This window comes from Crotalus tigris, unplaced genomic scaffold, assembly GCF_016545835.1.
Source record: "Crotalus tigris isolate CLP2741 ecotype Arizona unplaced genomic scaffold, ASM1654583v1 scf7180000018940.2059657, whole genome shotgun sequence".
Taxonomy (NCBI): Eukaryota; Metazoa; Chordata; class Lepidosauria; order Squamata; family Viperidae; genus Crotalus; species Crotalus tigris.
In genome coordinates, this window is record NW_024097284.1 from 1,372,850 (window position 1) to 1,400,440 (window position 27,591).

Genomic DNA, 27,591 nt, shown 5'->3' on the forward strand with positions numbered 1-27,591 from the left:
CTGACCTTGCATTAACATTGGTGGAAGTTCCCCAAAGATATTTTAATACCCACGATTATGTGGGATGCCTAACTCATTGACAACATCTAGGCAATCTAGCTTAATCTCAAAACCCTAAGCAAAAATAGTGGTTAAGATGTCTATCTAGGAATGGGGAGACCAAGGGTTTGGTGTAACCTTAATCACAGAAATTGTTGGGTGATTTTGTACACTCATGCTCTTGTAAGGAAAAATAGAAGGAACGTTATCTGTGCTGCCTTGAGCTCGTCAAGGAAAGGCAGGATGCAAATTAATGTATAAACAATATGGAGCCGAGTTGTCTTTGCCTTCTTACAAGTTTTTTGTTGTTATTATTTATCTTCCCAGACTAGCTTACAGGCCTTGAAATTTCTTATTATCTTACCTCCCAGTACTAAAAAATTAAATGTCATGTATGCGAATAAGTCATAAAATGGAGAGCAAATGCTTAGAATATCCTAGATGGATTATATTTCATTCTAACCAGATTTCAGTCAGGTTACACTCTGAGAATCAGGTTAGTTTGTTTTAACCAACCTCACCTAACTGGTTATGCTGGAGGATTGGAAGAAAACAGTGCCAGAATTTTATCTGGCTAGGTAAATATGCTACTACGGTAATATTGATTTTGAAATATCAGCAATATTACATATACATTCATTGTTGAGCATAAGGCAGCATGTTTTTGCACATTGTTATAAGATTTCTGAAGGTAGAAAATCCTAAATGAATACACAAGATGTTGGGTAGCTAAACTAGCTAGCCATGCATGATCAGCAGTGATTCATATCTATGCTTGCTTTAAGAAATATCTGAGCTCTTGTATGGGAACATAATGTACAGTTGTGAATAATAACGTTTGTTCAGTGGACCATAATGATCAGTGACTCCATTGCTAACTTTGGGGATTTTTCTTTGCAGAAAAAATGCCCAGTTTGGTTAGCAGCTTGATGTGGCATAATCCTAGCCTCATTCTAAGGACTATAAAAAAATTAAATTCTTGTAGCCTCAACTCATACCAGTGTCTGTCTCTGTAAGCTATAAGAAGAGTCATAGATGAATTTCTGTAACAGTTTTAGTAAAAAAATAAGTACTCATCTCACTACATTTACTTAGCAGTAAGTAAAATGTAACTGCTATGACTACCGAAAATTTGATTAACCACAGTAAGTGGGGGTTGAACTCTTAATTCAGCTCCTTGAAATGGGGCCATCTGCTTCTGAAATGTAAAAAAATATGTCCATATTTTCTATGTCCATATGAAAACAATATCTTCATAAGGAATTTGGAGATCTAAATCTATGTTTACCAAAGTATTTACTTTTGTAGTCCTAAGCAGCTCAGTCAAAATAATATTCAAAATCTTTTGTTCATGCTGTCAAACACATCTATACATATTTGTTTTCTTACAGAGTTGAATATATTGATTCCAATAAACAGAATGTGACTAGGTCTCCAACTGCTAATCAGGAGGAGGTAGATGATCTGGCAACCTTAGAAATATTAGATGAGGTAAGATATTTTTATTTTGTTAGGAATGTTTTAAATTGGAATAATATGCATGCTTCGAACAAATAATCATTTTTGACTGTTTTGTACAGTGTGTCTTCTTTCAAGCTATCTGCCTTTTGCTGTATTTAGGTTGGGGTTAGATAGTATTGAGGAAAAGTCATTTAATCTTAGAACTAATATACAAACTAAAACAAGTGATTTCCACACTTCCTCAAACTTCATTTTAATTTGTCTATTAAGAAATATACAATAATAAGTAGTAGTATTTCTTCAAATGTACAACGGTACTTTATTTAAAAATGCATGTATTCATGATATTAGTATACTGTTTATATCAGACAGCACTGCAACCAAAACTATGTTTGGAATTACGTACATCAAAATTCATATGTTACTGTGAATTTAAAACAAAAAGTTCAAGAGACAGAATTTGACAGATTGATAAAAATGAGAAACTGACAAAAATAAAATTAATATATCTATTTATCACTACAGCTAGATACTATTAACACATTCCACAGCCCCAGGTTTTGTTTTCTCTCTCTATCTCAAATTTGATAATACTGATTTGAATCAATTATATAAATCACATTCTAAAACCAGAATCCAAAAACAAAATTGTAAGAGTCCAACATTCTCAGAGGTAACATGGAAAAAGCTTTTAATTGATTATGCAAAAATTTGGTGAACATTTTCTGCATCTATGATGTCATTATAAAGAAGTTTGTAGCCATGAGATTAAAGATTGCCTACCAAAAACTATAGAGGAGGGGGGGAAAACCACTTTTCACAAGATTTGGAGCCATAAAAATCTCATATTTGTGAAGTTATACTAAGATCAAACTCTCACTTCATATTGCAATGATATGAGTCCTTAAAGTATAGCAGTCTGACTTGAATCGGCCATAGATTTGTATGCTAAATGTCTCATAAGGTTCAATCCTTGATATCTCAAATGTTTCAAAAACAATAAGTTAAGAAAGAACTAAGATTTTTGGATCACCACTGCCACAGCAGAGAATGTGGATAAGGAAGGAGTTATATCTCATTAATAGATCAGAAGCTTGGCAATCTGAAGTCTCCCAGAGTCAGTCCTTGACATTTTGTTCTACTGATTGATTGCTGATGATGGACATATGGATCCAAGAGGTTATCATGCAGGTAGCATTCAAAATTAAGAATGTTGGTTTCATAGTTAAAGAAATCTAATATATTTTATTATTAACCTCCTTTTAAAAAAAGAAACATAACTAGCTTTTTTCTTCCTCTTTCTCTCAATTTCAAACAGAATACAATAACAGAGCAACTTGAGAAGAGCTACATTCGAGGTCAAATTTACACTTATGTGGGAGATATCCTCATTGCAGTCAACCCTTTTCAGAAGTTAGATCTTTACTCTACAAAGGTGTGAAAATTAGTTTGTTTGAGGGGACTGTTGGAAAGGTCAGAATTTGGGCACCGAGCACTGAAGCATCTTAAAAGGAAATTGTTCTTGCTTACTATATATACCTGACAGCTATCATGGCTTGTTTCCATGTCCACAGGAATTTCTTTGGGATGTTTGCTTAGTTTGTTAGAAGCAATAACCGAGTTAAAAAGAGGATGAAGGTGCTAAGGTACATATGTGCAAAGGTCTCATTTCCTGTTCTTCACTATAGAAATAGTTGAAGAGGAAATAAAGAAAATAAAACAAAAAAAAATTACATCTGAGCATTATAATTAAGCAAATTAAGCAGATTAGGTAATGAAGAAGTATTGGTATTCATTGTCACTCATAAGTGGATATGCTCAAAAGGCCAGGAAAACAAGAGAAATTGAGAAATTAAATTGAGAAATATTTTGTCCCAGGAGCCAGGTTTGCCAGGCTTTTAAAAATGTGACATGTTATAGTAAATATTTCTCATTGTAATCATATTTTGATTTATCAGGTTTATTTTAACCAGTATCTTTGTTTTATGTGGCATAAAGCAATAGAATACATAATATTTACCTTTTCTTTCCAACAGCATTCCAGATTGTACATGGGGGCTAAACGGACTCACAACCCTCCACATATTTTTGCTATGGCTGATACTGCATATCAATCAATGGTTACCTATGGGTCAGATCAGGTAATGCTAATAATTCCAGTAGAAATATGCAGCAGCACTTAAATCCAATTAATTCAAAGCAGAAAAAAAGAGTATTGGAAAAAGCGTAGGCCAGTGTTTCTCAGTCTTGGCATCTTTAAGATATGAAGAAATTTTGGGAGTTCTTAAAGATGCCGAGGTTGAGAAACACCAGCATGGGCATCGTGCAATCTGTGCCCAATCTCCCTCTAAAGCGTTCTTGTTTTGCTTTTCTTTTGGAGTCAAATCACTATAGATCCCTAGTTTCAAGGCCAAACCTAATGCCCATTTTGATTGCATAGAACATTAATTATAACAAAAATATCCCTGACTCTTAATTTCAGTGTATTGTCATTTCTGGAGAAAGTGGTGCTGGGAAGACTCAAAGTTCTCACCTGCTAGTTCAACAGTTGACAGTCCTTGGAAAGGTAAGGTAAATTTTAAAAACTTTAGGGGTGGGGTTCAAATAGTTTTTATGTTAAATGATCTCTACTTATTCTTTAATAGGCTGGGAAATTAGGAACTTTAATACAGCTATTTGTCAAAGGTAAAATTGGGTGGAGATGGGTTCAAATAAATGTGTTCCCATCAGGGAATTAAGATGTGAATCAGCAAGTACCTACAATATCACAGTTAAACTAACAATTACATACTAGTTATTTGTGACATGATAATGATAATTAAATAAAATTTGTCAAAAAAGTTCCCTATATTAGGAAAAACAAACCACATTCCTTTCTAGCACTAAAGATGTTATCTACTTTGGCTAATGAAACATCTACAACAAAAAACAGTTAAACTCCGAGAACACCAAGGACTCCACAATTCCTCTCTGAGCTACAAATATTTTCTTCTATTGATAAAACATGTGTCTTGTACATATCCTGAGAAGATGAGTTTTTAAATAGTTTCTAATTTTTAAAATATTTACCTAGGCTAATAACAGGACTCTTCAAGGAAAAATTATCCAAGTAAACAATCTGTTGGAAGCCTTTGGAAATGCAGCCACTATTATTAATGATAATTCTAGCAGATTTGGGAAATATCTGGAAATGAAATTCACTTCTAAAGGAACGGTTGTAAGCTCTCAGATTTCAGAATATCTTCTAGAAAAGTCTAGAGTCATATGTCAAGCTGGGTAAGTGAAAGAAAAGGAGCATTTTACCCAAAAGGAAAGCAGGGATTTTTAGAATAAAGTTTCGGTTCAAATAAAAATAATGTGTGACAGAGATGAATTCAAATGTTATGGGCATGGGGTGAGATTTTATGCAGCATTTGCATAAAAACCTTGACGTGACATGCATTAATATAATTCAGGAATTATATATTCAAGTTATAAATTTTATATAATCCAATAAACATACATTGATACATACACTCTATGTAAATACAGTCATGGGTGAATCGGTAAATGTGGGATTGGCATAAATAACAGACAAATTTGATCGATCGTTCATCCTAAACTGCCTGATTCACTTTTTTTTTTTTTTTGCTAAAGGGGAATCACTAAAACATACAAAAAGAATAACTTATAAATAATGTTTCTAATTTAACAAGTCTATAAAATAGACAAGAGATTACTTTTCTCAACTTTAATCTGCTTCCAGGGCAGGTCTGTTCTTATATTTTATTAGTGTATAAGCACTTAGCTTTCATCCCTTCCTAAAGTATGTAATGGCTTTGAGAATGAATGTTAATATTTAGAAAGTGAAATAAATTTTAATGTTTAAAATGCAACATGAATTTCAAAATCAGAACAAACAGATAAAAATAGGAATTCTTAGGTTTTATTTTAGTAGCTACAGAATTGTAATTTGTTTGCTTGCTTTGTTTCAGTGGGGAGAAGAATTTTCATATTTTCTATTACATCTATGCTGGATTGGCAGAAAAGAAAAGATTACCTCATTATAAATTGCCAGAAAATGAACTCCCAAGGTAAAAAAAAAAAAAAAAACTTTGTATTTTCTTGCTGTAGCTCGCTAAATTCTCAAATAAATATATTTTCAAGTTAATTTAAATTGAAAAAATCAGATGCCTTGTATTAATTTTCCATGTAAAAATTTTCATTTCCCCCCCCCCACCATTTAATTAGTTATCTACAAAATGAACTTCGGACACCAGCGCAAGAGGTCCTGAACAATAATTGTTATAAATCCAAGTTTGCCTCAGTTGAGCAGTGCTTTAAAGTGATTGGCTTTACAATGGAGGTAGGTAATTGCTGGAAATATTTAATTGGAATATTTAACTGGAAGTATTTAATTGGCTGGAAATAAGGCTGGCATTCTAACAAATTAGCCATCAATAGATATACGAATATGAACAATACCTACATACTGTGTAAAAGAGACAATAAACAAACTAAAAAGGGAGCAAAAAGACCAAAACCCCTCCCCATTAGCAATCAATACCCAGATGTGCATAGATTAACTCCAAGATTAACATCAAGCCAACAATCAAGAAGTAAACAATATGCCAATCAAGGAACTACCAAACAAGCTAACAGTAAACAGCTCAACCAAAGAACCTCCACAACCTACCAATACTGGCAGAATATACAGATAAATTGAGAGCAAACCTCATTCCTTTCTAGTACTGATGATGTTGCTACTTTGTTTAGGTAATGAAACATCTACAAGAAAACAACCAAGCATTAAGGATTTCTCAAATATATTTGTGATTTTAAAAAGTTAAGCATTATAATACCGAAATGAACATATTATTGGGGCCTCAGCAGCAAATTTCAGATTTCATTAAAATGGCAAAACATGTAATCTAATATCGGAACACAAGCTCCATACCACCCCTTAAGTAGAAAAGGAGCAAAGTTTAGGTCATGATGCCTATCACTGCATTTGCCCCCCATGGAAGCCCATGAAAACAGAAAGCCACAAGAACTAAAAAATGTATGAACATAAGAGCCAGTAGGATGGGAAGGTCCCATTGTTGGAGAAGGTAAATCATTCAGGTATTAGTTCAGCAGCTGCCATGGATGCTGACTGGATGACTGTAAGTCAATCATTCTTTGTCTGTGCAAGCAGTTTCACAGGGCTGTTTTTGTGAGGGGAGAAAGGGAGGAGAAAATAATTTGTTTGCTGCCTTTAGCTTTTAGAGGAAAGATTAAATAAAATCCAAACAAATGATAAATATTAGAGCACAACCATTTATTTATTTATATTATCCTGCCTTTGGGGACATGATGACTCAGCAGTTAAATATGCTGGAAAGCTAACAACCGAGGTTCAAAACCCAAGAGCCATGCAACAGGTTGAGCTGCTGTTATTCACCCAGCTCTTGCCCACCTAGTAGTTTGAAAGCATATAAATGTGAGTAGATAAATAGGTACTACATTGATCTTAGCCAAAAGGCCGAGTTGTGAGGGCGATCTGGCTGCGACATCTGTCACCCCATTGATCGCCAGGATTGATTTGGCTGATCTGGCTGGCTAGGTGGGTGTCCCCTTCCTCTCTCACTGCTCCAGAAGCTGCGTGCTCGGTGGAAGAGGACTGTTGCGTCCTTCGCGAAATGGCAATGATACGAGAAGCAGTTGTAGTTCTCAGGAACTTCTTTATTTCTGTTCAGCATACTGGTTACAAGACGCCGACAATGCCCAAATCTCCCGGCCTCTTTTATAGGCCATTCCCTGGCCAATCTGCAACATTTGGCGCGCCAGCACCTGCGCATGCGCGCACGTGCTGGCGACAGCCAGTCTGGTCCCGGGCAGCTTGCACTTGCCCAGGACCGTTGCAATGTCCCAAGCCTGCTTCCACAGGCTCAGGACATAACACCCCTTCCCCCCCGGCTAAGACTATGATCATACAATAATAACATACAACCTAATGCGAGCGTGGTGCCCATACTACCTAATGCCAGTTATTTCCTCTGCTTCTATCATTCCCAGTGTTCTATTTTCCTATATGTACAGGAATGTTCTCTGTTAACTCTGTTTTGCCAGTAGAGTTACAAAATCTTCTAAATACTTAAGAGATCTTCTGGCTCTCTGTGACCTCCTGACTGTTGGGTACCTGCCAAGTACCCCTTGACTGAGGGGTGATGCATACCTGTCCCCCCTGTTACACCCTGGTGATTCCCAAGGACTGTGCTCCAATGCCTGGCCTACTTGCTTGCCCACTGGGCTCGTCAGGCCAGGGCTTCTTTCTCTGTTTGACCTGCCTAGCTGTCTAGCTGCAGGCTCTCTGGCCCTCTTAAGTGACTGTCACTGTTGTGCGATTCTGTAGAACCTCCCAGGTCCGTCCAACACCCGTCAGGAGGTTATCTTTCCCCTTGTTCCCGTTCTGTCCCCGGGCTTGTGGGGTTTTCAGTGCTGTCCCGAAACTCAGTTGTCCCCTGAGTGAAGTCAGAGGTGTTGTAGTCAGGATTTGGTTCCTCGACCACCTGCCTGTGTGCTTGCCCCCTTCTAGGGACAGGGGTAGTGTCGGGCCAACTAGAGGGAATGTGTGCCAGCTCTCTTGCAGGGTGTGATTTGTTTGGACGCTCCCGGATATCCTCCCTGACTGGAGTACTGAGTGATGCGGGTGAGTAGTGATTATGCCCCCGGGGTGACTCCCTGGCTGGAGTAGGCACTGGTGCCTGAGTTCTAGTTGGGCTCCGTGAATTCCTGTTTGGAGCACTCGCGGAACTTTGGAATGGGCTGTCTGTAGCCTCCTCGTTAATGATGGGCAGCAGCCCGTACTCTTCCCTTTGCCCTAAAAGGTCCCCCTCCCCCCCTGGAAAAGACCCAGGAGTCTCAGTGGGAAGGTCCCGTCTAGTGCGGAGCTGGTCGATGTGTCAATGCAGGACACGACCGTTGTCCAAAGACACCTCGTAAGACAGAGGACCTGTGACTTTGGATACAGTGGCGGGGATCCATGAATGGCCAGGCCCATACTTACGAGTCCAAACCGGGGCACCCACAAGCAGTTGTCTAGGTGCCCTGGGGCGTGTGAGTGTGGAAGGAAGTCTGTCCGGATGCAACCGGTCAAGCTTGGTGGTCAGTTTGCGCCCCCAATGAAGTTCAGCTGGCTCCTCCCAGTAGAAGTGGACGGTGTAGTGCGATAAGAAAGGAGGAAGTCAGCCAACCTGTGATGCCAGTCTCCATAGGTAATTTTCTTCAAGGCGTCCTTGGTGATGCGAACCATGCGTTCAGCCATACCGTTGGTGGATGGGTGGAAAGGCGCAGAGGTGGCATGACGAATCATGTTGGCCTGTAAGAAAGCTTGGAATTCGGAAGAAGTGAATTGAGGGCTGTTGTCAGACACGAGAACGTCTGGAAGCCCGTGTGCAGCAAAAATCCCCCTCAGTACTTGAATAGTCTTTGCAGTGGCGGTGGAAGAGACAGGTACAACCTCAAGCCATTTTGAATGGCTATCAACTAGGACCAAGAAGAATTGACCCTGAAAAGGCCCAGCATAGTCAATGTGCACCCTAGACCATGGAGACTGTGTTTCCTCCCATCTATGTACAGGAGCTTGGGGCATTTCAGGGCGCGAGCGTTGACAAAGGTGGCATGCATGCACCTTAGCTTCAATGTCTCTATCTAACCCAGGACACCACAAATGGCTGCGCGCAAGTGCCTTCATGCGTACAATGCCAGGATGACCCTCGTGGAGGGAACCTAAGACCCTAGTCCTCATTGAGGTAGGAATGACAACTCTGCTTCCCCAAAGCAGACAATCCTGGAAGGTGGACAATTCTTTCCTTTTGGACCAGAAACTCTGAAACTCAGTGCCAGGACAGCTCTCTGGCCATCCAGATAAAACCCAAGAAAGGACACGTGAAAGTGTGATATCTGTGGCTGATTTAGCTGCCACATCCCTGGCATCTAAAGGAGACTCAGGCAAGGCCTGAATGGAGAGGATATTGATAGTTGGTGCAGGGTCAGTTTCTATTACTGGCAGGGGTAATCTACTGAGGCCATCAGCGTGGCCCATTTCCTTCCCAGGTTTGTGAAGTAAGGAGAAATCATAGGCAGACAGAAACATAGACCATCTCAGCATTCTGGGGGAGATGATCTGGGGAGTTTGTTTATGTGTGGTAAACAGTCCCACACAAAGGCTTATGGTCAGTGAAGACCGTGAAAAGCCTGCCATATAAAAAATCATGGAATTTTTTGATTCCCACAACAATAGCTAAAGCCTCCCTGTCTATTTGAGCATAATTTCGCTCAGCAGAAGACAAGGTTCTGGAGTAATATGCAACAGGAACCTGAGTTCCATCAGACCTGAGGTGGCTCAGGACAGCTTCAACCCCGTAAGGGGAAGCATCACAAGCGATGCACACAGGAAGGGATTCATTGAAATGTGCAACTACACTGTTAGAAGTGAGTAAGGCCTTGACCTCATTGAAACTTGCTTCATGTTTTTGTGACCACTGCCACACTGCCTGTTTGTCCAGAAGTCTGTGAAGAGGCTCGGCTACACTAGCCTTGTTTGGGAGGAAGGAGTTATAGAAATTCAGAAGGCCCAGAAAAGCCTGTAGTTCGGCCTTGGTCTTTGGCCTAGGGGCATGCATAATGGCTTCCAGTTTGGATTCAGCAGGGTGAATACCGGTAGCATCGATTTTGAATCCCAGAAAATCTGTAGAAGGTACCCCAATTTTACATTTGTCCTTCTTGAGTTTGAGGCCCGTTTTCCTGAACCTCAGCAGAACAGCCCTTAATCTCTCAGCTAAGTTGTGTGTAGAGTCCCCTGCAATTAAGACATCATCAAAATAGGGGCAAACCCCTGGTATACCCCGTAGTGTGTTTTCCATTATGCTTTGGAAAATTCCAGGAGCGACATTTACTCCAAATTGTAACCTCTTTACCTTGAATGCCCCCCTATGGGTCACAATGGTCTGAGCTACAGCAGCAGCATCATTAACAGGCAGCTGTTGATACGCCTGAGTTAGGTCAAGCTTTGCAAAAATGTGCCCCCCCTTGAGGGAGGCCAGGATATGACTGACCACAAGGACAGGATAGGCATGTTGCTGCAATGTCTTATTTAGAGTGCATTTGTAATCTGCACAGATGCGAATGTCCCCATTTGCCTTAAGAGGCGTGACAATGGGGGTCTCCCAAGGACTGGAGTCGACAGATTCTAAGACTCCTTGCTGAATCAATTTGTCTAATTCAGTGTCAATTTTACCCTTTAAAGCAAAAGGAACCCTTCTTGCTTTGATTCTAATAGGGGTGACAGTGAAGTCTAACTTCAGTGACACAGGGGGTCCTTTGTACGTGCCCAGCTGGGGGCTGAAAACATCTGCAAATTCTTTGCAGACTTCTTGTAGGTCAAGTGTTTGCAAACTATTGAGCCCTGTGACGTGTATTCCCAAGGCCTCAAACCAATCGAGTCCTATGAGACTTGTTCGTTCTCCCCCTACTACTACTACATCTAGTGGACCTTCAAAATCCTTATACTGTACATTAAGGGTGGCCTCCCCCTTAACACACACTCTGGAGTTTTGAAAATCCGTTAACACAATGTCGGAAGGCCTCAGCTTGGCCTGAAATCTGCTGCCAGAACAAATCTTCCTAAATGTGTGCATGGAAATGATCGAGAGTGCAGACCCCGTATCCAGTTCCATACCCAATGGAACCCCTTGTAGCTTCACTTTAAGTGACAGCTTTTTCTTGATGGGCTTGTGTGTGCCTGTCTTGTAAATGCTTTTTCGCGAAGCGCAACCCCACCCTGTTTTGGCTGGGAACCCTGGTACCTTTCAGGCGCAATTCTTCCTGAGGTTGTACCTTCTGATGGCCCAGACACACAGCTGCAATGTGTCCCTGCTACAGATAGCGGAGAGGAATCTACAGTCGGTCCTCTTGTGGCGACCTCCACAACCGAGGCACTTGGGGAGAGCTGAAGAACTTCCTTTCTGTTTCCCTTCTTTCGTGGGGTAGAGACGGTCTACTTCATCGTCAGGATCCTCCTCTGGGTTCCTTTGGGCTCCTTCCTGGTACACGGACGCAGCCTCTGGAGTGCTTCTGATCAGCCTCATGTTCTTGATGGCGCTGCCCGCTGCCTCTTCTGCAGTAACCTCTCTCAAGGCATCTTGGAATGATAAGTCTTCTTTAGCAAAAAGTCTCTGCTGTAATTCTCTATGCCTCAGTCCGCATACAAATCTGTCTCTCAGCCGTTCTTCTAGATCCTTGAACTCGCAGTGTTTAGTGGCTTTTCTCAGCGCAGCAATGTATTCTCTGGCTGATTCTCCGGGTCGCTGATCCCTCTGTTCGAAGGTGTGGCGCCAAGCGATGACAGACAGCTTGGGCTGGAAGTGTTCCTTGAGTAGTTTTTTGAGATCTGTGTAGTTAACAGATTCTAGAGGTACAGGTGCTGCTATGTTTTCAGCGATTTCGAATGCGTCTTGACCACAAACGCACAGCAGGGTGGCGGCTTTCAAACTATCTTCTCTTACTTGGTTGACTTTAAGATAGTTTTCCACCCTGGCTACGTAAGACTCCCATCTTTCCGGATGCGAGACGTCGAATTCTGAAAGTCTTCCTACTTTTGCCATTTTTGTAGAAAGGGAAGGGTCTATCAGCCAGCCTACCCCCGATGCTCGCTGGATTGGCGGGTAGCTGCCGAGTCAATGCCTTTCCTACCTCTCAGGACTCTCTCGGGTAAGCTTACACCTGTCTTCGGTCGATGTAAGGCAATCCCACCTTCGTCGCCAGTGTTGCGTCCTTCGCGAAATGGCAATGACACGAGAAGCAGTTGTAGTTCTCAGGAACTTCTTTATTTCTGTTCAGCAAACTGCTTACAAGACGCCGACAACGCCCAAATCTCCTGGCCTCTTTTATAGGCCATTCCCGGGCCAATCTGCAACATTTGGTGCGCCAGCACCCGCGCATGCACGCACGTGCTGGCGACAGCCAGTCTGGTCCCAGGCAGCTTGCACCTGCCCAGGACCGTTGCAATGTCCCGAGCCTGCTTCCACAGGCTCAGGACATAACAAGGACGACCATCCTAGATAGAAGGAGTGTACCGATCTTCGGTAGATAAATAGATACCAATTTGGTGGGAAGGTAGTAGCATTCTGTACTCTTCGGCTTATAGGCATGCTGGCCACATGACATGGAAGTATCTTCAGCAATGCTAGGTCCCTTGGTTAAGAAATGGAGATGTCCCTTAGAGTTGGAAACTATTTTGCCTATCATGCCTTTATTATTTTTATCAATAATTCAAGGTGGCAAACCCACACAATATTCCTCCCTCCTTCTATTTCCCTCACTACAATAAATCTGTTGAGAAAGAATGAGTCATCCAGCTGATTTTCATGCCTAAGGTGGGACTGGAACTCACAGTCTCCTGATTTCTAGCCTGGTGCCTAAACCATTAGACCTGACTATTGATATTGCTGACTACCAGGCCTGATATCCATTTTTTGGGCTCTGTTATTTGGTCAGATTATTTTGAATTCTAGGAATTTCAATCCCAGTATATCAAGAAGGAAGGAGATAATAGAATTTTGCATATTGACCTTGGAAATATGCTGGGGTCACTGAATAAAACACATTGATAGGAACCTTCCCTGATCATGGTTTTCCAAGGATGTTGGAACTTGCAGAGTTTTCTAAGAATATCTATACTTAGAGTTAGATATTGACGCATGGCTAGTGAACAAAGGTTATGTTTCCTATGTGTATCTCTTTTTGTGATCTCTTACTCAATTACCCACTATTTAACCAAGAAAAGAATGAACAACTGAGCAATAATTATTGCAAGTATGATAGTTGAAGGTAGTTGATCACCAGCTCTTTCCAGGGCAAGCAAGCTCCTGAGAAGAAAAGTAATGAAGATGGTAAGACCTCTTTATTTAGGTCTCCAAAACATGAAAATGGGACCTAAATAAATAAATCTTGCAGTTGTAAGCAGATGTAAAATCAACTCTAATTGACTTTTTTGGTCTAATTATATTTAACATTGTTGAAATCCTTTGGGTGCAATACAAAATCTCAAAAAATCAATAAGAATCTTTTCAGACTCTTAATCTTCTCATAGTGTTTAAGATCACCTTTATTTATCAACTAGTTGGCTCAAGAATTTAGAATTGTATAATTTTAATACTATAATTTTAATTATATCATTTTAGCATTAATTCACATTAGCTTTGGAGAAATAAGAAAGCGGGATAAGCAATTTTTGCCTTATTTTTACACTTCAAGTTCTGTTTTTATTTTCCCATTTACAAAAGGCTGGGTTGTTTAATTTACCCTCCTTATGAATTCTTAAGAGATTTGCAAATACAATGTCTCCATTGATAGCCATCTTTAACTAGGTGAAGGTAAACAGAAATGCCCAGTACCATAAATGTGACATCTACAAAAAATGTAACCATCAAATCCAAAATTCTGCTGTATTTAGAAAACATCCTATATGGATTACAACATAGACAAAATAATCTGACTATTTAAGGAAAACATTTTGTTTTTCACTGGGAAGCAGTGTGTTCCACTAATAAATACATTTAAAAGCTAGATGTCACTTTGCATCATAAAATCAGACTAAAAGTTATGTGGCAAACCCAATTAAAAGTGGGGGGTGGGAGCAGGGAGAGTGCTGCTGGAAATAAATGGCATTCATGCCATACAAATTAGATTGAGCCATATTTAATGTAATAGGGAACTAGCCCAAGATGTCAGCTGCAATATATGTGTTACTATGAGGTGACCAAAATTGGCATAATAATTTCAGTCAATCCCAGAATAATTTAGAAAATAAATACAATGGCTAAACGGCTATTTTATTTAAACACCCACTATATATTGCACAGTGTAAAAAAATATATACATTATTCACCGGGTTCCCATGATAAGTTAAGGTATAACCAAATACATTGTTATGCTTAGTAGTTGTACTTAGGCATGATGCAAACTTGGGCTAGGTTAAGATTTACATATAATTTAAAAAACATAACTTTCTCCTTTACTTTTCATTTACTGTTGCAGCATCAAGAACTAGTTTTCAGTAAACAAAAATCCAATTACAAAATAAAACAGAAAGAGACTGAAGTCAATTTTCTTTTGTAGATTTATTTCAGGCAAATCAACTAAATATAGTGTATTATTATGAGTATGAGTGATGGCAAGGTTGAGAATTATATTGTAGTTCAAAATAACCAGAAAGAGCCTGGGTGGGAATTGCAGTCCAACATAAAGTGAGGACTAAGAGAGAGATGTGTCAAAAAGCCATCCTATTAATTTTAATTCTGAAGATTTGCCTGGATAACATTTTTAATGTTCCAGTGACATCCTTGAAGTTAAGATTAAGGTGAAGTGAAAGACATGCAGCTATTAGAGAATGCTGATTTTTCAGGAAGTGCAAAATCTATATTTTAACTGACTATATTTCCTGTTCTGCCTGTTTTAAGACTGAATTGGAATGCTTTTGTACACTTATTTTTCAGGAACTAGAGTGTGTGTACTGTGTACTTGCTGCCATTTTAAATCTGGGTAACATTGAATTTTCATCAGAGATAACAGAGTACATGATTGACAAGAGCATAATTTCCAATCCAATGCCTCTGGAGAATTGTGAGTTACTCTAATCTATAAAATAGACTGGCAATGTGTTTCTTATAGTTCAGGAGAGCTTGCTTTCAGTGAAGTCTGCATATCAAGCATAGATAATTTGGAGCCTACAAATATTTTCATCTTTAACTCTTACGATCTTTGCCAAAATGTTCAGTGTTCAGAGATTGCAGCATTTGAAGCAAAAGCTGAAGAATGCCAGTTTCTTATATCTAACCTATAGGACTACAACCTTATTCAGCTGTCTTGTTCATTATGAAATCTGAAGCAATCTGAACATAGCAGAATACTGTTGATAAAATACTTCAAGAACTCCAATATTATTGACCTTGTCAACAAATGGGAGCCTGGTTTGACCGAATTAAGCTTGTGGATGCCTACAAGTGTAACAAGGTTTCCCCTGGTGACATTCAACCTCAATGTTTTATGTTGAGATATTATGCCAAATAACATTAGTGTAGCCATTTAGAAAAAAAGCGAAAAGTCTACAGTGTCATGTATACTTAAGAGAAAACTTCAAATCCTAGTGAAAAACATGCATGGCTTTGCATTGTCGAATCATAAAAGATTTGATGTAGGATAAGCAAGCTGTAAACCCAGGGCTGAAATAGCAGGCAATCACTCCAGACATTTTAATAAGTAGTGTAATTCTTTCATTGCAGTTTTCTGTTTAAAAGAAGTATTAAACATAAGGAAAGACAGGCCAAAAGGAGAAGAAAGGTTATGTCAATAAAGACATATTCATTCCTCATTAGGTTAAAATACTTTTCTATTTCTGCAGATCTTAGGGTCTTGCTGAGATCTTTCTACATAAAAAAATAGTATTCCAGGGAATTAAATTTGTTGTTAGCATATTGGGTAATTTTGCTCTTTTTATTATTGATTCATATTTCTTTGTACTTTCCATGGGGCAATTTTCTTTTCATTTGAAAAACTCCCTTCCTTATAATATTGAATAAGAATAGGAAGCATATACTGAGATTACCAAAGAGTGCCTTAGGAGAAGTATTTATACAAAACTAAGTAACAGACCTGAACTTTCTGAACATACCTGTGGAAATATGGAAGTAACACCGTTTATTTGATTTCTAGCTGCTTCCTTGTTATTTATCCAAGCAAATAAGTTGCAACAAGCCCTAACCTCTCATTGTGTGGTTACCCGAGGGGAAACAATTATACGACTCAACACAGTGGAAAAAGCTATTGATGTGAGAGATGCTACAGCCAAAACATTGTATGGGTGGCTCTTTAGTTGGATAGTCAATCATATTAATGTCCTGCTCAAACCAACTACAGATTTAAGGTGAGATTCCATCCACCCCTCTATGAATTGAGATGACTCAATATCAGTATGGAATATCCTCTGTCTGATAGGGATAGGCATAGTCATTTTCTTTCATGCAGAGTCTTTCAAAAGTTCCAATGTATTTATATAAAAATATTAAATATATGCATATTGTTACTATTTTTCCCTTCTTTTTTCCTTTGTATTTATTTTGTTTAAACAAATAAAACCCCAAACAAAAAATGGAAAATAATATAAGTTTTTCACGTGATATACAAATACTTATGTGTCGTATATGCTTTGTCCAAGAGCATTGATAACAGAACAATTGTTTCTGTAGTCTCTTTGCTTTCAGAAATTAATTCTTGCAGCTGGGATATTCAACATTTGATGTCCAGAACTTTGGACATTAGACTCCACCAGTTTCTGCCTATAATAATTCCTAAGTATTTTAAACGAGAGCTTTCTGTGAAGTTGAAATGAAATAAATGAGATTAAAATGTAATACAAAGCTTTCATATTTTCAGCGGAAGCGATAAAGGACTAAACATTGGAATTCTTGATATCTTTGGTTTTGAAAACTTCAAGAAAAATTCTTTTGAGCAGCTCTGTATCAACATTGCCAATGAACAGATTCAGTTTTACTTCAATCAGAATATCTTTGCATGGGAACAGGTAAGCATAGTTATGGGAATATGTGCGCCAGTGTACTTTTCTCCATTTGTGATGTTCTAGGACAGTGATGACGAACCTTTTAGAGACTGAGTGCCCAAACTGCAACCCAAAACCCACTTATGCATCGTTGAGTGCCGAGTGGGTGTGGCCCATTGGCTGGGTGTGGCCAATTGGGTGGGCGTGGCCCATTGGGTGGCATGGCTGCAGTGGTAACGGCAGACTGGGTGGGACTAAAAAGTTCAGTCAATCAATTCCAACTTTGCAAGACCTTTTTTTTCCACGAGAAGTTGAAATTGACTGATTGAAACTTTTTTTTTTTTTTTGCACATGGCAGCGGAGGCCTAAAGCGAAAAGGTTTTATAAAACCCAGCTGAAGGCCTAGGACTGGGCAATGGCACACGTGCCCATAGAGAGGGCTCTGAGTGCCGCCTCTGGCATCCGTGCCATAGGTTCACCACCACTGTTCTAGGAGCTGTTGAAGGACTTGGGAACACAGCTCATGCTGCTGAGGAAAATTTTAATTGAGGATCCACTGGAGGTTTCCCATATCCTAATGAAGGTTGGGATATGGTTCTCGTAAGCCAGATGAGCTTTAAAAACAAAAACAACTTTTCAGTTTCAAAGTAGCAAAAGAGAGAGAGAGAGAGAGAGAGAGAGAGAGAGAGAGAGAGAGAGAGAGAGAGAGAGAGAGAGAGAGAGAGAGAGAGAGAGAGAGAGAGAGAGAAATGTTTGCCAAAAACTAGATTAAAAGGTAGGAAGGTAGTGCTCCTTTTAAAAAGTGTATAAGGAAGAGGAAGTCCCAGAAGTGATGTCAAGATGAATAGTTTTCATTTACTATTGAAGAATCAGTCAGTGGTACTGAGGCTCACAATTTGCCACTCGGGCAGCAAATGAGAGAAAGGAGTCTAACAATGCCCAGGCCATAACCATGCTCAAGCTATAGCATGTTCATCCAGATAGGTTGAACATGTTGTAACCTGACATGCTATCAACAATGTGTAGCTGTGAATGTGGAAAAAGTGGGATGGTCAGGCAAGAGGAGCACAGACTGTTTCTTAATAAGGAGCAATTGGGCAAATGGTATAGTGCAGTGGTGGCAAACCTATGGCACGGGTGCAGTGGTATAGGGCAGTGGTGGCGAACCTATGGCACGCCACCCCCTGTGGCCCCCTCCTCATCAGCAGCCCCTCCCCAGAGGAGAGTCACCCCGGGCGCAGCTTGTGCAGAACAGCGCAGCCAAGGACATGGCAGCCGGGCAGCGGGGACAAGACTCCACCCTCACGCCCCATCGCGTACAGATGATGCTGCAGGGTGCAGACAGAGGGCGTGGCCACTATGATGCTACTGGGCTGCCTGGGCGATCTGCTGTGGCGGGCCATGGAGATGGTGGGTGGTCCTGCGGGCAAGAGACATGGGGACGGGGCAGGGGCGAGGTGGTTTTGGGGCACTCGGTCTCTAAAAGGTTCACCATCACTGGTGTTAGAAGTAAAGTCTTCATCCTGGTTCATCCAAGCCGGGAATAAATAAGCAAATATGGTGACTGCTTTGGGAGTCCAGGTGATGGGGCTGACTCCTAGAGTTTGGGTGGGGTATGCAGATCTTCTCTTTTGTCTTCTTGATTGCTCTGGCTCCAACTTTCTGATGGTTTTACATCTGCATTTGTATGGGGCTAAAGTCTTGCTTGGGCCAGAGAGATCGATTTGGGGCCAGGTTTGGTTTTAAAAAGTCCTTTTGAGGAAAAATATATTTTTCTGCCCTTTTTAATATTTCTTTCTCTGGGCTAACTTCTCTCATTGGTATAGTGTAAGCAGGCAGAGAAAAAAAAATGAAAGAAAGAACTTGATACTTTCTGAATTCATATATTTTTATCTAGCAAAGGTAATCTTGGCTTCCTTGGAGAGAGCAAAAAATAGAATTGGAAGGGTGCATATTTGTATGTGTGTTCTGCGCACAATTGTTTGATTACTTACTACAAGTTAAATGTCTGTCTAAAAATGCATTAAGCTTCTCATTTAAAGTATCCAGGCAACGGAATTAAGTGATAATGGGTTTGGTGCAATTGCAATTTTGTTTTGATGTGGAATAAGGCATACGATATAATTTATGGTTCAAGAGCAAAAATAAAAATAAAAATGGACAGCATACTGAGCAATTCTTTATATAAAAGTGACTGTGTTATTAATTTGCCAGCAAGCATATTAACTATGAATCCAGTTGGGACTAGGAATTAGCAGTTTTATTTCATGAAGGAAATATCCCATATTAATTTGGAAAATGGGTAATTTAATATAACAGTATGATGTATTTGATTTTTAAGATGGCCGTAAAACAAAATGGAACAATTACTAAAAATGAATAAACTTTATGGGTCAGTAAATAGACTGGTGGAGTTTAGAAAAAGAATGAAAGAATAATATTTAGCTGATTAAAACAATGTTTGGGATATTTGCTTTGGAATGTGTTCTTCATTGGAGAGAAAGAACAAATGTTACAAAAATCCCAGATGATGCTTTGTTTATAGTGTAGAAAAAAATGTTGCAATGCATTTTTGGCCCTTCAGTTGAGTGTTTTTACCCAGTAATTTCAATGACTGGGTAATTCCTCTTAGGGCTCCATAAATTGATACGGGAGGCAAACTACTGCTGCATTGTCCTGAATTCAAGAAGATATCACCAATTTCTCATTGAGGTCTTGCTCCACGAGTATATATTATTGGATGCAAACTTCCTTCAAATTCCTTCTGCTGGGTCATGCCAGAGATGTGGCTTGATGTGCAGGGACCAGGATTCCTGGACTTCCTTGCTTCTTTCTCAGAAAGCTTGAGAGAGCTTGAATCATGGACTGCTATGTTTGTTTTTCCAGTAGATGTCCTTTGCTTCATTCTTTTCTCTTACATTTTTAGTAAGGTTTTGGTGAAAATGAGGTTTGATGCCTACACTCTTGAGATCTTCTGCAGAGTGGCTCAAAAAGAATAAGTAGAAGCAAGAACATGACTGGTTGAAAGTGGGCACTGAGAAACTCATGAGGGCAGAAAAGAAGAATAGAAAGTTTATGGAGAAATGCCACGTTTTGGGACAATATGTCAATTGGATCTTTGGCATTAGACAAATTTTTCCCTGTGCCAACTATCAACAGATTGGGGTTATTTTTGATATGCTTTGAAGGCCAGCTTATAAAGTTACCATTTAAATTCGAGCGAAATTAGATTCCTTACAGCTTTATAATAATGACCATTCTAACCATAGCGATGCTAAAGGCAAATGGTGCCTTGTGGGATGAAAATATTAATTCCAGCTCTTTTAGTTATTACTGAATTTTATTATTATTTGATTCAATTCCTGGCATTTTTCATGATTTTCTATAAAAACATTTGGGGTGATATTAAGAGAATTATTATGATGAAGGTTGAATGAAGTATATAAATTAATTTCATGACTGATAGGCAAGTAAATAGACATAAGGATTTACTGCTTGATTGGAAGCTTAGGTTCAGACCATATTTCTTAGATCTTTTATTAAATCCATTTGCTTTTTTCTCTTTATTCATATGCACATGATATCTTTACAAAATACTTCAGAAAAACACTTTTTATTATTTCTTACAGAATGAATACATGAATGAAGGCATTGATGCACGAATTATTGAGTATGAGGACAACAAACCACTATTAGATATATTCCTACAAAAGCCAATGGGATTACTGTCTCTTCTTGATGAAGAAAGTGGTTTTCCTCAAGCCACTGATCAAACACTTGTTGGTAAGCTGTTGGCAGCTTGTATGTAAAGATATATTGGCCTTTTTTAGGGTTGAAAAAGAAATAAGATGAGTGGTGGGATTCAAATACGTGAACAACCGGTTCTCTGTGTGGAAACCACTTCCGGAAGTCCATTCTGGGCCTAGACAACAAAAAATTAGCTACCGGTTCTGCTGAACTGTGCGAACTGGCTGAATCTCAACACTGAATAGGATTGTTTCACAGATTACTTTAAAAATATATAATTCACACTTACTCAACACCCCAGAAGATAGGCTCAAGATCCAAATGGATCCCCACAGACTCAAACATTGGGTCCACCTAACAAAATGAAATTCAATGTAGAAAAAAGTAAGGTTTTATACTTAGACAAGAAAAACCAAATGAACAGGTATAGATTAGGTGAAATCAGGCTCACAAGCAGTAACTGAGAGGGATGTTGGAGTCCTAATGGACAGTCACTTAAATATGAGCCAGCAGTATGTGGCAGCAGTCAAAAACCCAATGCAATCCTGACTTCCGGTTTGCCATTGTGGCCGCCGCGGATGCTGGAAGGCAAGCTCCGTCTTCCGTGTTTGGTTTCTTTCCGCTGAGGGACCCTGGAAAGAGTTGGCAGCAGCCCTTCTGCTTGATCCGGGGCAGCTCTCCAAACCAGCGGAGGAAAGACCAGCCATAGCAATATGATTCATCACTAGGCTGCAGACAGCTGAAGTCAAACTTACCACCCGGCACTTCTAAAGCAACGCGGATGAAACTGGATGAGATCCGATCTTCTCTCTAAGATCCTAACTATTTTTCTTCCTTTAAAAGCTGCCCAAAGTATCTTTCCCCCTGTGAGGAGAGAGGGAAGGGAATTTCTATCCCACCCTCTAAGAATAGCGGCAACTAACTACCAGGGGAGTTAAAGCACTAAAAGAATAACTTTAATCTAATTGGATTTATATGTTTCTAAAACTTGGGGACCAAAAGTTCTTTATTTTTACCGCCTTTGTTTTTATCTATAAAAAAGGAATAAAACTGGAAAAAGAACTATAAAAATTTTAGACTTAAAAAACCTTAAGTGGCATTGGTGACATCCTGTGGCGAAACTTGGTATCACAAGTTGTTATTGCCTAAAGGAGATTTGGTTTGAAACCCAGACTACAGATAAGACTCTTTTAACTTTCATAAACACCACCTGTGAGGAGTTCAGCTGTAAAGAGAACTTCTAGGTGACATGACTGGCCTCTTTGAACTATGAATGTAAACCTTTATTGATTTTTAGAGCTGTATGTGGGGAATTGCCTTCCTACTTTTTTATCTAAGGAATATTGGTCATTATTTGAGATGATGAAATACCTTGGATTATAAAATCTGACTTGACAAACGACTTTTACTATAAAGACTACCTACAAACATGTGAAATAGAGGTCCCATACCCAGCTATAAAATTATTTTTATTGTCTGATTCAAAGTCTTCAACTTAATGTACCATTAAGAGAAGATGGATGAAGACCAGGAAAAGATTATTTCCATGTTGAAAGCAATACATGAATTATCCTTTCAGCTTGTGACAAAATGTTACACAAAAGAACAAGATGTCAGCTTACATATACAAACCCAAATTCTAAAAAACTAACAATGCAGAAGGTAACAAAAGAAGTGGAACAATCAAATACTAAGATACACAATTGACCAACAAATACAGTCAATGGAATATCCAGAAAAGGAATTGACAACACTGAAAATGAAAAAGACTTTACATATAAATCAGAAGAAATTTGAGGAGCAAGAAGCAGAACAGACTGAATGGAAGATAAACATACCAAGACAATTATGGGGATTTGGAATAATAGGGAGACGATTTAAGGAATACAAATGGGCTAGCCCTTCCAAAAAATGGCAACTAAATGGTTTCTCTTATTCCAAACAATATATGTAATAATAGAGGGAGATCTGTTTGATTATTTAAAAACGTTGACATGGAAGGCTAGTTGGCAAAGAAAGAAAGCCAAAATAAGGTTGAAGAAAATTGGGGTTTTGATTTATCAGAGGGGATTTCATATTACTAATTAGAGGGTCAAAGGAAGAAATTAAGATATATTTAAAACATTGGAAATTAGTTGAAAATAAGGATGCTATTTGTTAAATACGTAACAATTATACCCAAAAGGAAAAAAATATTATGAATATGTTTGATTTATTGGTTAACTTAGATAATATATATATATAATGGGCTTTGATTTATTAAAGAGGATACTGTATTATTAATTAGAAGATGTAAGATGGGGGGGGGAATAGATAACTTTTAGGAAATAGAACAAGATTATACCCAAATACAAAAGATGTGTATTTTGAATATTAGATTCTGTTATGATTTGAGATAAAGGAAACTTTGGTTACCTAAAACCTAGAAATTATATCAAATGTTAAATTTGAATATTGATGGGAAAATAAAAATTGGGGGGGGGACCAATAACAGGACATTGATTGAATGTAAAGATTGAATGTAAAAGTAATTAAGATATGTACAAGCTAAAAATTTATTGATAAATGTAATAATGATGTTTTTATTTAGTTGATATAATAAGAACTGTATTAGCTTAAATATGAGATAGTAGATATTAAGGGAAAAGAGAGAGGAAATATTTGAGGTTGTAGTTTGAGATTTGTACTAAAGATTTTTTGTATGTTACTGAACTATTGATTAACCCAGCCATCACATTGCTTTTTAAATATCTAAATGTAAAATCAGAAAATTAATAAAAATATTATTTAAAAAAAACAACCCAATGCAATTCTGGGTTGCATTAACAAAGGAATAGAATCAAGATCATGTGAAGTATTAGTACCACTTTACAACATTTTAGTATGGAAGCATCCAGTTTGGTTAGCATTTTATAAAAATGATGTAGAGATTCTGGAAAGAATGCAGAAAAGGCCACAAAGATAATTAGGGAGCTGGAGTCTAAAACATGAAGAATGGTTGCAGGAATTGGGTTTGTCTAGCCTAGTGGAAAGAAGGAGTAGGGGTGATATGATAGCAGAGTTCCAATACTTGAGGATCTGCCAAAAAGAAGGAGAGGTTCAACCTATTTTCCAAAGCACTAGAAAGCAAGACAAGAAACAACGAATGGAAATTAATTAAGCAGAAAAGCAGCCTAGAACTAAGGAGAAATTTCCTAATAGTGTGAACAATTAATCATGGAATAGCTTATCTTCAGAAGTTGTAGGTGCTCCTTTAAAAAAAGACTGGACAGCCACTTGTCTGGAATGGTATAAGTCTCCTGCTTGAGAGAGAATTGGACTAGAATTGGACTCCAAGGTCCCTTCCAACTCTTGTTATTCTGACTTCTGACACTTCAGAATCTGCACCTTAACAATGCCAAAGTCATATCCAAAATGCCTACAAAAATGTGTGACTGGAAAACAAACACATACCCAAATGTGTATGCTGGGGAAATTGTTAACAAAAAAATCATAATTACTTAAAGAAATACATAGATTAGCAAAAAGTGAGAATGCGATACATTTTAGTAGAAATCTCTATGAAATTATACATATAAACTAAATACAGACTTTTTTTAAAAAAGGCAGACAAAATAAATTCATGGTTGAAAAAATATCAAACTGAGCAAAGCTGAAGTTGATAGATTTACCCATTTTTATACAGATTTCTCACTAAAGTGCTTTCGCTTATGCCTTCAGGGTGAAAATATTCATACTGCTAATAGTATCTGTATAGCTAATATTTTTTGCTTCAAGAAGCCATTCAGCAGAAATATCAGGCAGAACCATTAAGTCTTCCTCTATTTAACCCAGAGCAGAAGGAAGTTCAGAGTATCCTTTCCAGCGTAATTTTCCTTCATACCACCAAAATATTTTTTTAAATTTCTAAATGCTTATTTACATGAGTGATAAAAAAAAGCTAAGGTAATATTGGTGATGTTACAGGAGCAGTGTTTATCTTTACAGAAAAATTTGAAGACAATTTGAGATCTAAATATTTCTGGAGACCAAAGAGAATTGATTTGACATTTGGCATCAATCATTATGCAGGGCAGGTAAGAAGACTAACTAATTCTTCTCTATTAATGTGATTATTTTATAACAGGCTGGGCCAACGTTTCAATATATTACAAAAGTCTAAGTTTGTTAAATGTTGAATGGCTACAGATATTTACTCTGCAACACATTTATACCTTCCTTCTCTCTCTCTCTCTCTCTCTCTCTCTCTCTCTCTGTGTGTGTGTGTGTGTATGTGTGTGTGTGTAAGAGAGAGAAAGAGCAAGAAAGAAAGAAGAGGGAAGGAAGGAAGGAAGGAAGGAAGGAAGGAAGGAAGGAAGGAAGGAAGGAAGGAAGGAAGGAAGGAAGGAAGGAAGGAAGAAAAAGCTTCCTCCAGGATTATAGAACACCCGTGATACACGCCTTGATTGCTCAAGCCAAGGCCTGGTGAGCTCTGCAGAAAGAAAACTCGAACCTTTTGTCTTCCGCTTTAAGAGCTTCCGCCATATTTCCAGGAATCGTGGATGTGGAGAACAGTGAGGTTAAGGGAGTGTCCACTGTAGGTACCTCTAGGAGGGAAAAAAATGTAGATGAGACATTGAACAGCTTCTTTTCCATGCTATTGAGTGGAGGCAGAGTGCCCAATGAAGCCCACTGCTTCTCCACAGTAGTGCAGAAAACAGCCAGACAAGGGACCTGTTTTTCCTCCACAACCTGTACCGCAAACAGTGGATTGGACTCCTGTGCAGTGGAGGTAGATGGTTTAGGCTCCTGTTCTGTAACCAAATTGGCCATAGTGCAAGCCTTTAACAGTAGTGATCTAAACAGGGAAGGATCAAAAAGACTCGATGTTGGAGTCGGATCCGGGGCCACCTCTTCATCTTCTGATATAGGTATGTCAGTTGTCTCCAGGTCCACAGACTCCGCTTCACCTAGCTGAGACAAAGTCTCAGAAATACCTGAGCCCGCTAACTGGACATGCCCAATATGACTTATGGGCAAGGGTGGAGGAGGCAGTATCTGTGAAGACCTTTGACCCATGGAAGATGCCATAAATTGGTCAAAGGCCTGGTGCATAAATGTCTGGAACTGCTATGCCCATAAGTTTTGCTCTGCAGAACCAACACCAGCTGCAGTGGCTTCAGGAGTCTGAGGGGTGATGGGAGCAGAAGAAACCGAAGGAGTAGGAGGAGGAGGTGGAGGAATAGGAGGAATAGGAGGGGGGAGACCAACTTGCTCAGTTCTCCCTTAAGGAGACCAAGCTCTGGGAGCTTGATAAGACGGCACCAGTGGAGGCTCAAATGGTGAGCTATCCAGCGAAACAGGGGGAACCACTTCAGTTTCGCTGGACCTGAGCCTTTGAACTCTGGATAATTCTTTCTCCAGTGCCTGATGTCTCCTCGAGGCCTCTCGCTCAGCAGTCTTGGAGGGTTCTTTGGTGGTTAAATGCTTGGTCTTAGCCTTTTTCTCCCCCCCCATGCTCAAATCAGAAGATCTGCATTTAGATTGTGTGGGGGGAACCTCAGAACCCTGCAATGTCTAAGGAGTTTCACTATCTGCCATTGCGCACTGGACCTTCCAGATAGGAGATACCCAGGAATGGGGGTAAGAGCACGTTGTCTAGTTGTCTGGGAGCTTCCCGCACCCTGAACAACTGCAATGACAAACACCAGACAGCTCCCTAGAATTGTCCGCTTAGGCCCTGCAACACAGCTCCGCGAACTAATAAGAACAGGTCTTCCAAAATTCTCCCTCAGAATTAATTCAGCCAATAGTATGTAGTGATCAAAAGTTATCTCTTAATGAGGCTCGCATCTCCTTTCTGGTGAATCCTTATAGGATAACGATATTTAAATATGTTCTATAAACCCCCTTGAGAGCCTAGTGTAGCAGGCTACTGGAAAGAGAAAACGGCCAGATTGAGGCCTCAATCCACGTTGCTTCAAAATGGCGGCCATACCCAGTGTAAGGATCAAAATGGCGGCCATTAGTCTCTTGCCGCCCAAAATGGAGATGTCATAGAGAATTTTAATCAAGCCTCCGCACGCGCCTCCTTTCTGCTCTCGGAGCCCAAGGGAACTTTAACAACATAAAAAACAACTCTTTGAATTATCCTAACTGAGGAGCTACAAATTTTGTGTCCTACTGAGCTGAGACTAAGACAAAACTGAAGGAAAGGACCACCCAAGGGAGGCGTGGCTAAAGTTCTGCCTTAGTCTCAACTGAGCAGGAAGGCTGTGATTACCCACCGGTGGATGCTACATCTATCATGCTGGAGAACAACAATACTGACCTATATGCTTGTAACTGCATTAGAATGAATGTCCATTTGTACATCTTCTTCAAATGAAAGCTCCAGTTTTAATTCCAGTATTTAAAGCTCCTTTTATGTTGTGTATTAATTAATTATTTTAATCCTATGGCCACCACCAGATTTGATGGAACATTGGCAGTTTGTTAAGGGAAGCAAGATTTTGCTCTCTGCCATGTTAATCACTATTAACACTGGTTACTTTTCACCTCCTAGTGGCCCCAAGTTCACTGTCCATGAGGAAAAACCAAAATGTAAATCTTCCTTGTGAACAGAAACTCAAGGCACACCTTCCAAGTCTTGAGGAAGAACCTTAAGCACATATTTGTTGCCATTGGTACTATATACTGTATATAGGGCTTTTTGCCATATACAGTACACATACTCTTCTGCTGGGGATGCTGGCCTCACACATTTACTGTATCCTAGTATATTATAT

General features: G+C 39.3%; 1 protein-coding gene across 1 annotated transcript in view; it reads left to right on the forward strand.

Annotated features, from left to right (window-relative positions):
* The window catches only part of MYO3A (myosin IIIA), a 98,607-nt gene that overhangs the window by 16,064 nt on the left and 54,952 nt on the right, over positions 1 to 27,591 (forward strand). Inside the window, exons 3-14 of the mRNA XM_039357726.1 lie at positions 1,431 to 1,530; positions 2,819 to 2,935; positions 3,537 to 3,641; positions 3,983 to 4,066; positions 4,574 to 4,776; positions 5,475 to 5,573; positions 5,731 to 5,845; positions 15,018 to 15,144; positions 16,234 to 16,444; positions 16,954 to 17,101; positions 20,707 to 20,860; positions 24,812 to 24,900. Coding sequence (XP_039213660.1) covers positions 1,431 to 1,530; positions 2,819 to 2,935; positions 3,537 to 3,641; positions 3,983 to 4,066; positions 4,574 to 4,776; positions 5,475 to 5,573; positions 5,731 to 5,845; positions 15,018 to 15,144; positions 16,234 to 16,444; positions 16,954 to 17,101; positions 20,707 to 20,860; positions 24,812 to 24,900 — 1,552 coding nt within the window. The remainder of the gene's footprint in view (positions 1 to 1,430; positions 1,531 to 2,818; positions 2,936 to 3,536; positions 3,642 to 3,982; positions 4,067 to 4,573; positions 4,777 to 5,474; positions 5,574 to 5,730; positions 5,846 to 15,017; positions 15,145 to 16,233; positions 16,445 to 16,953; positions 17,102 to 20,706; positions 20,861 to 24,811; positions 24,901 to 27,591) is intronic.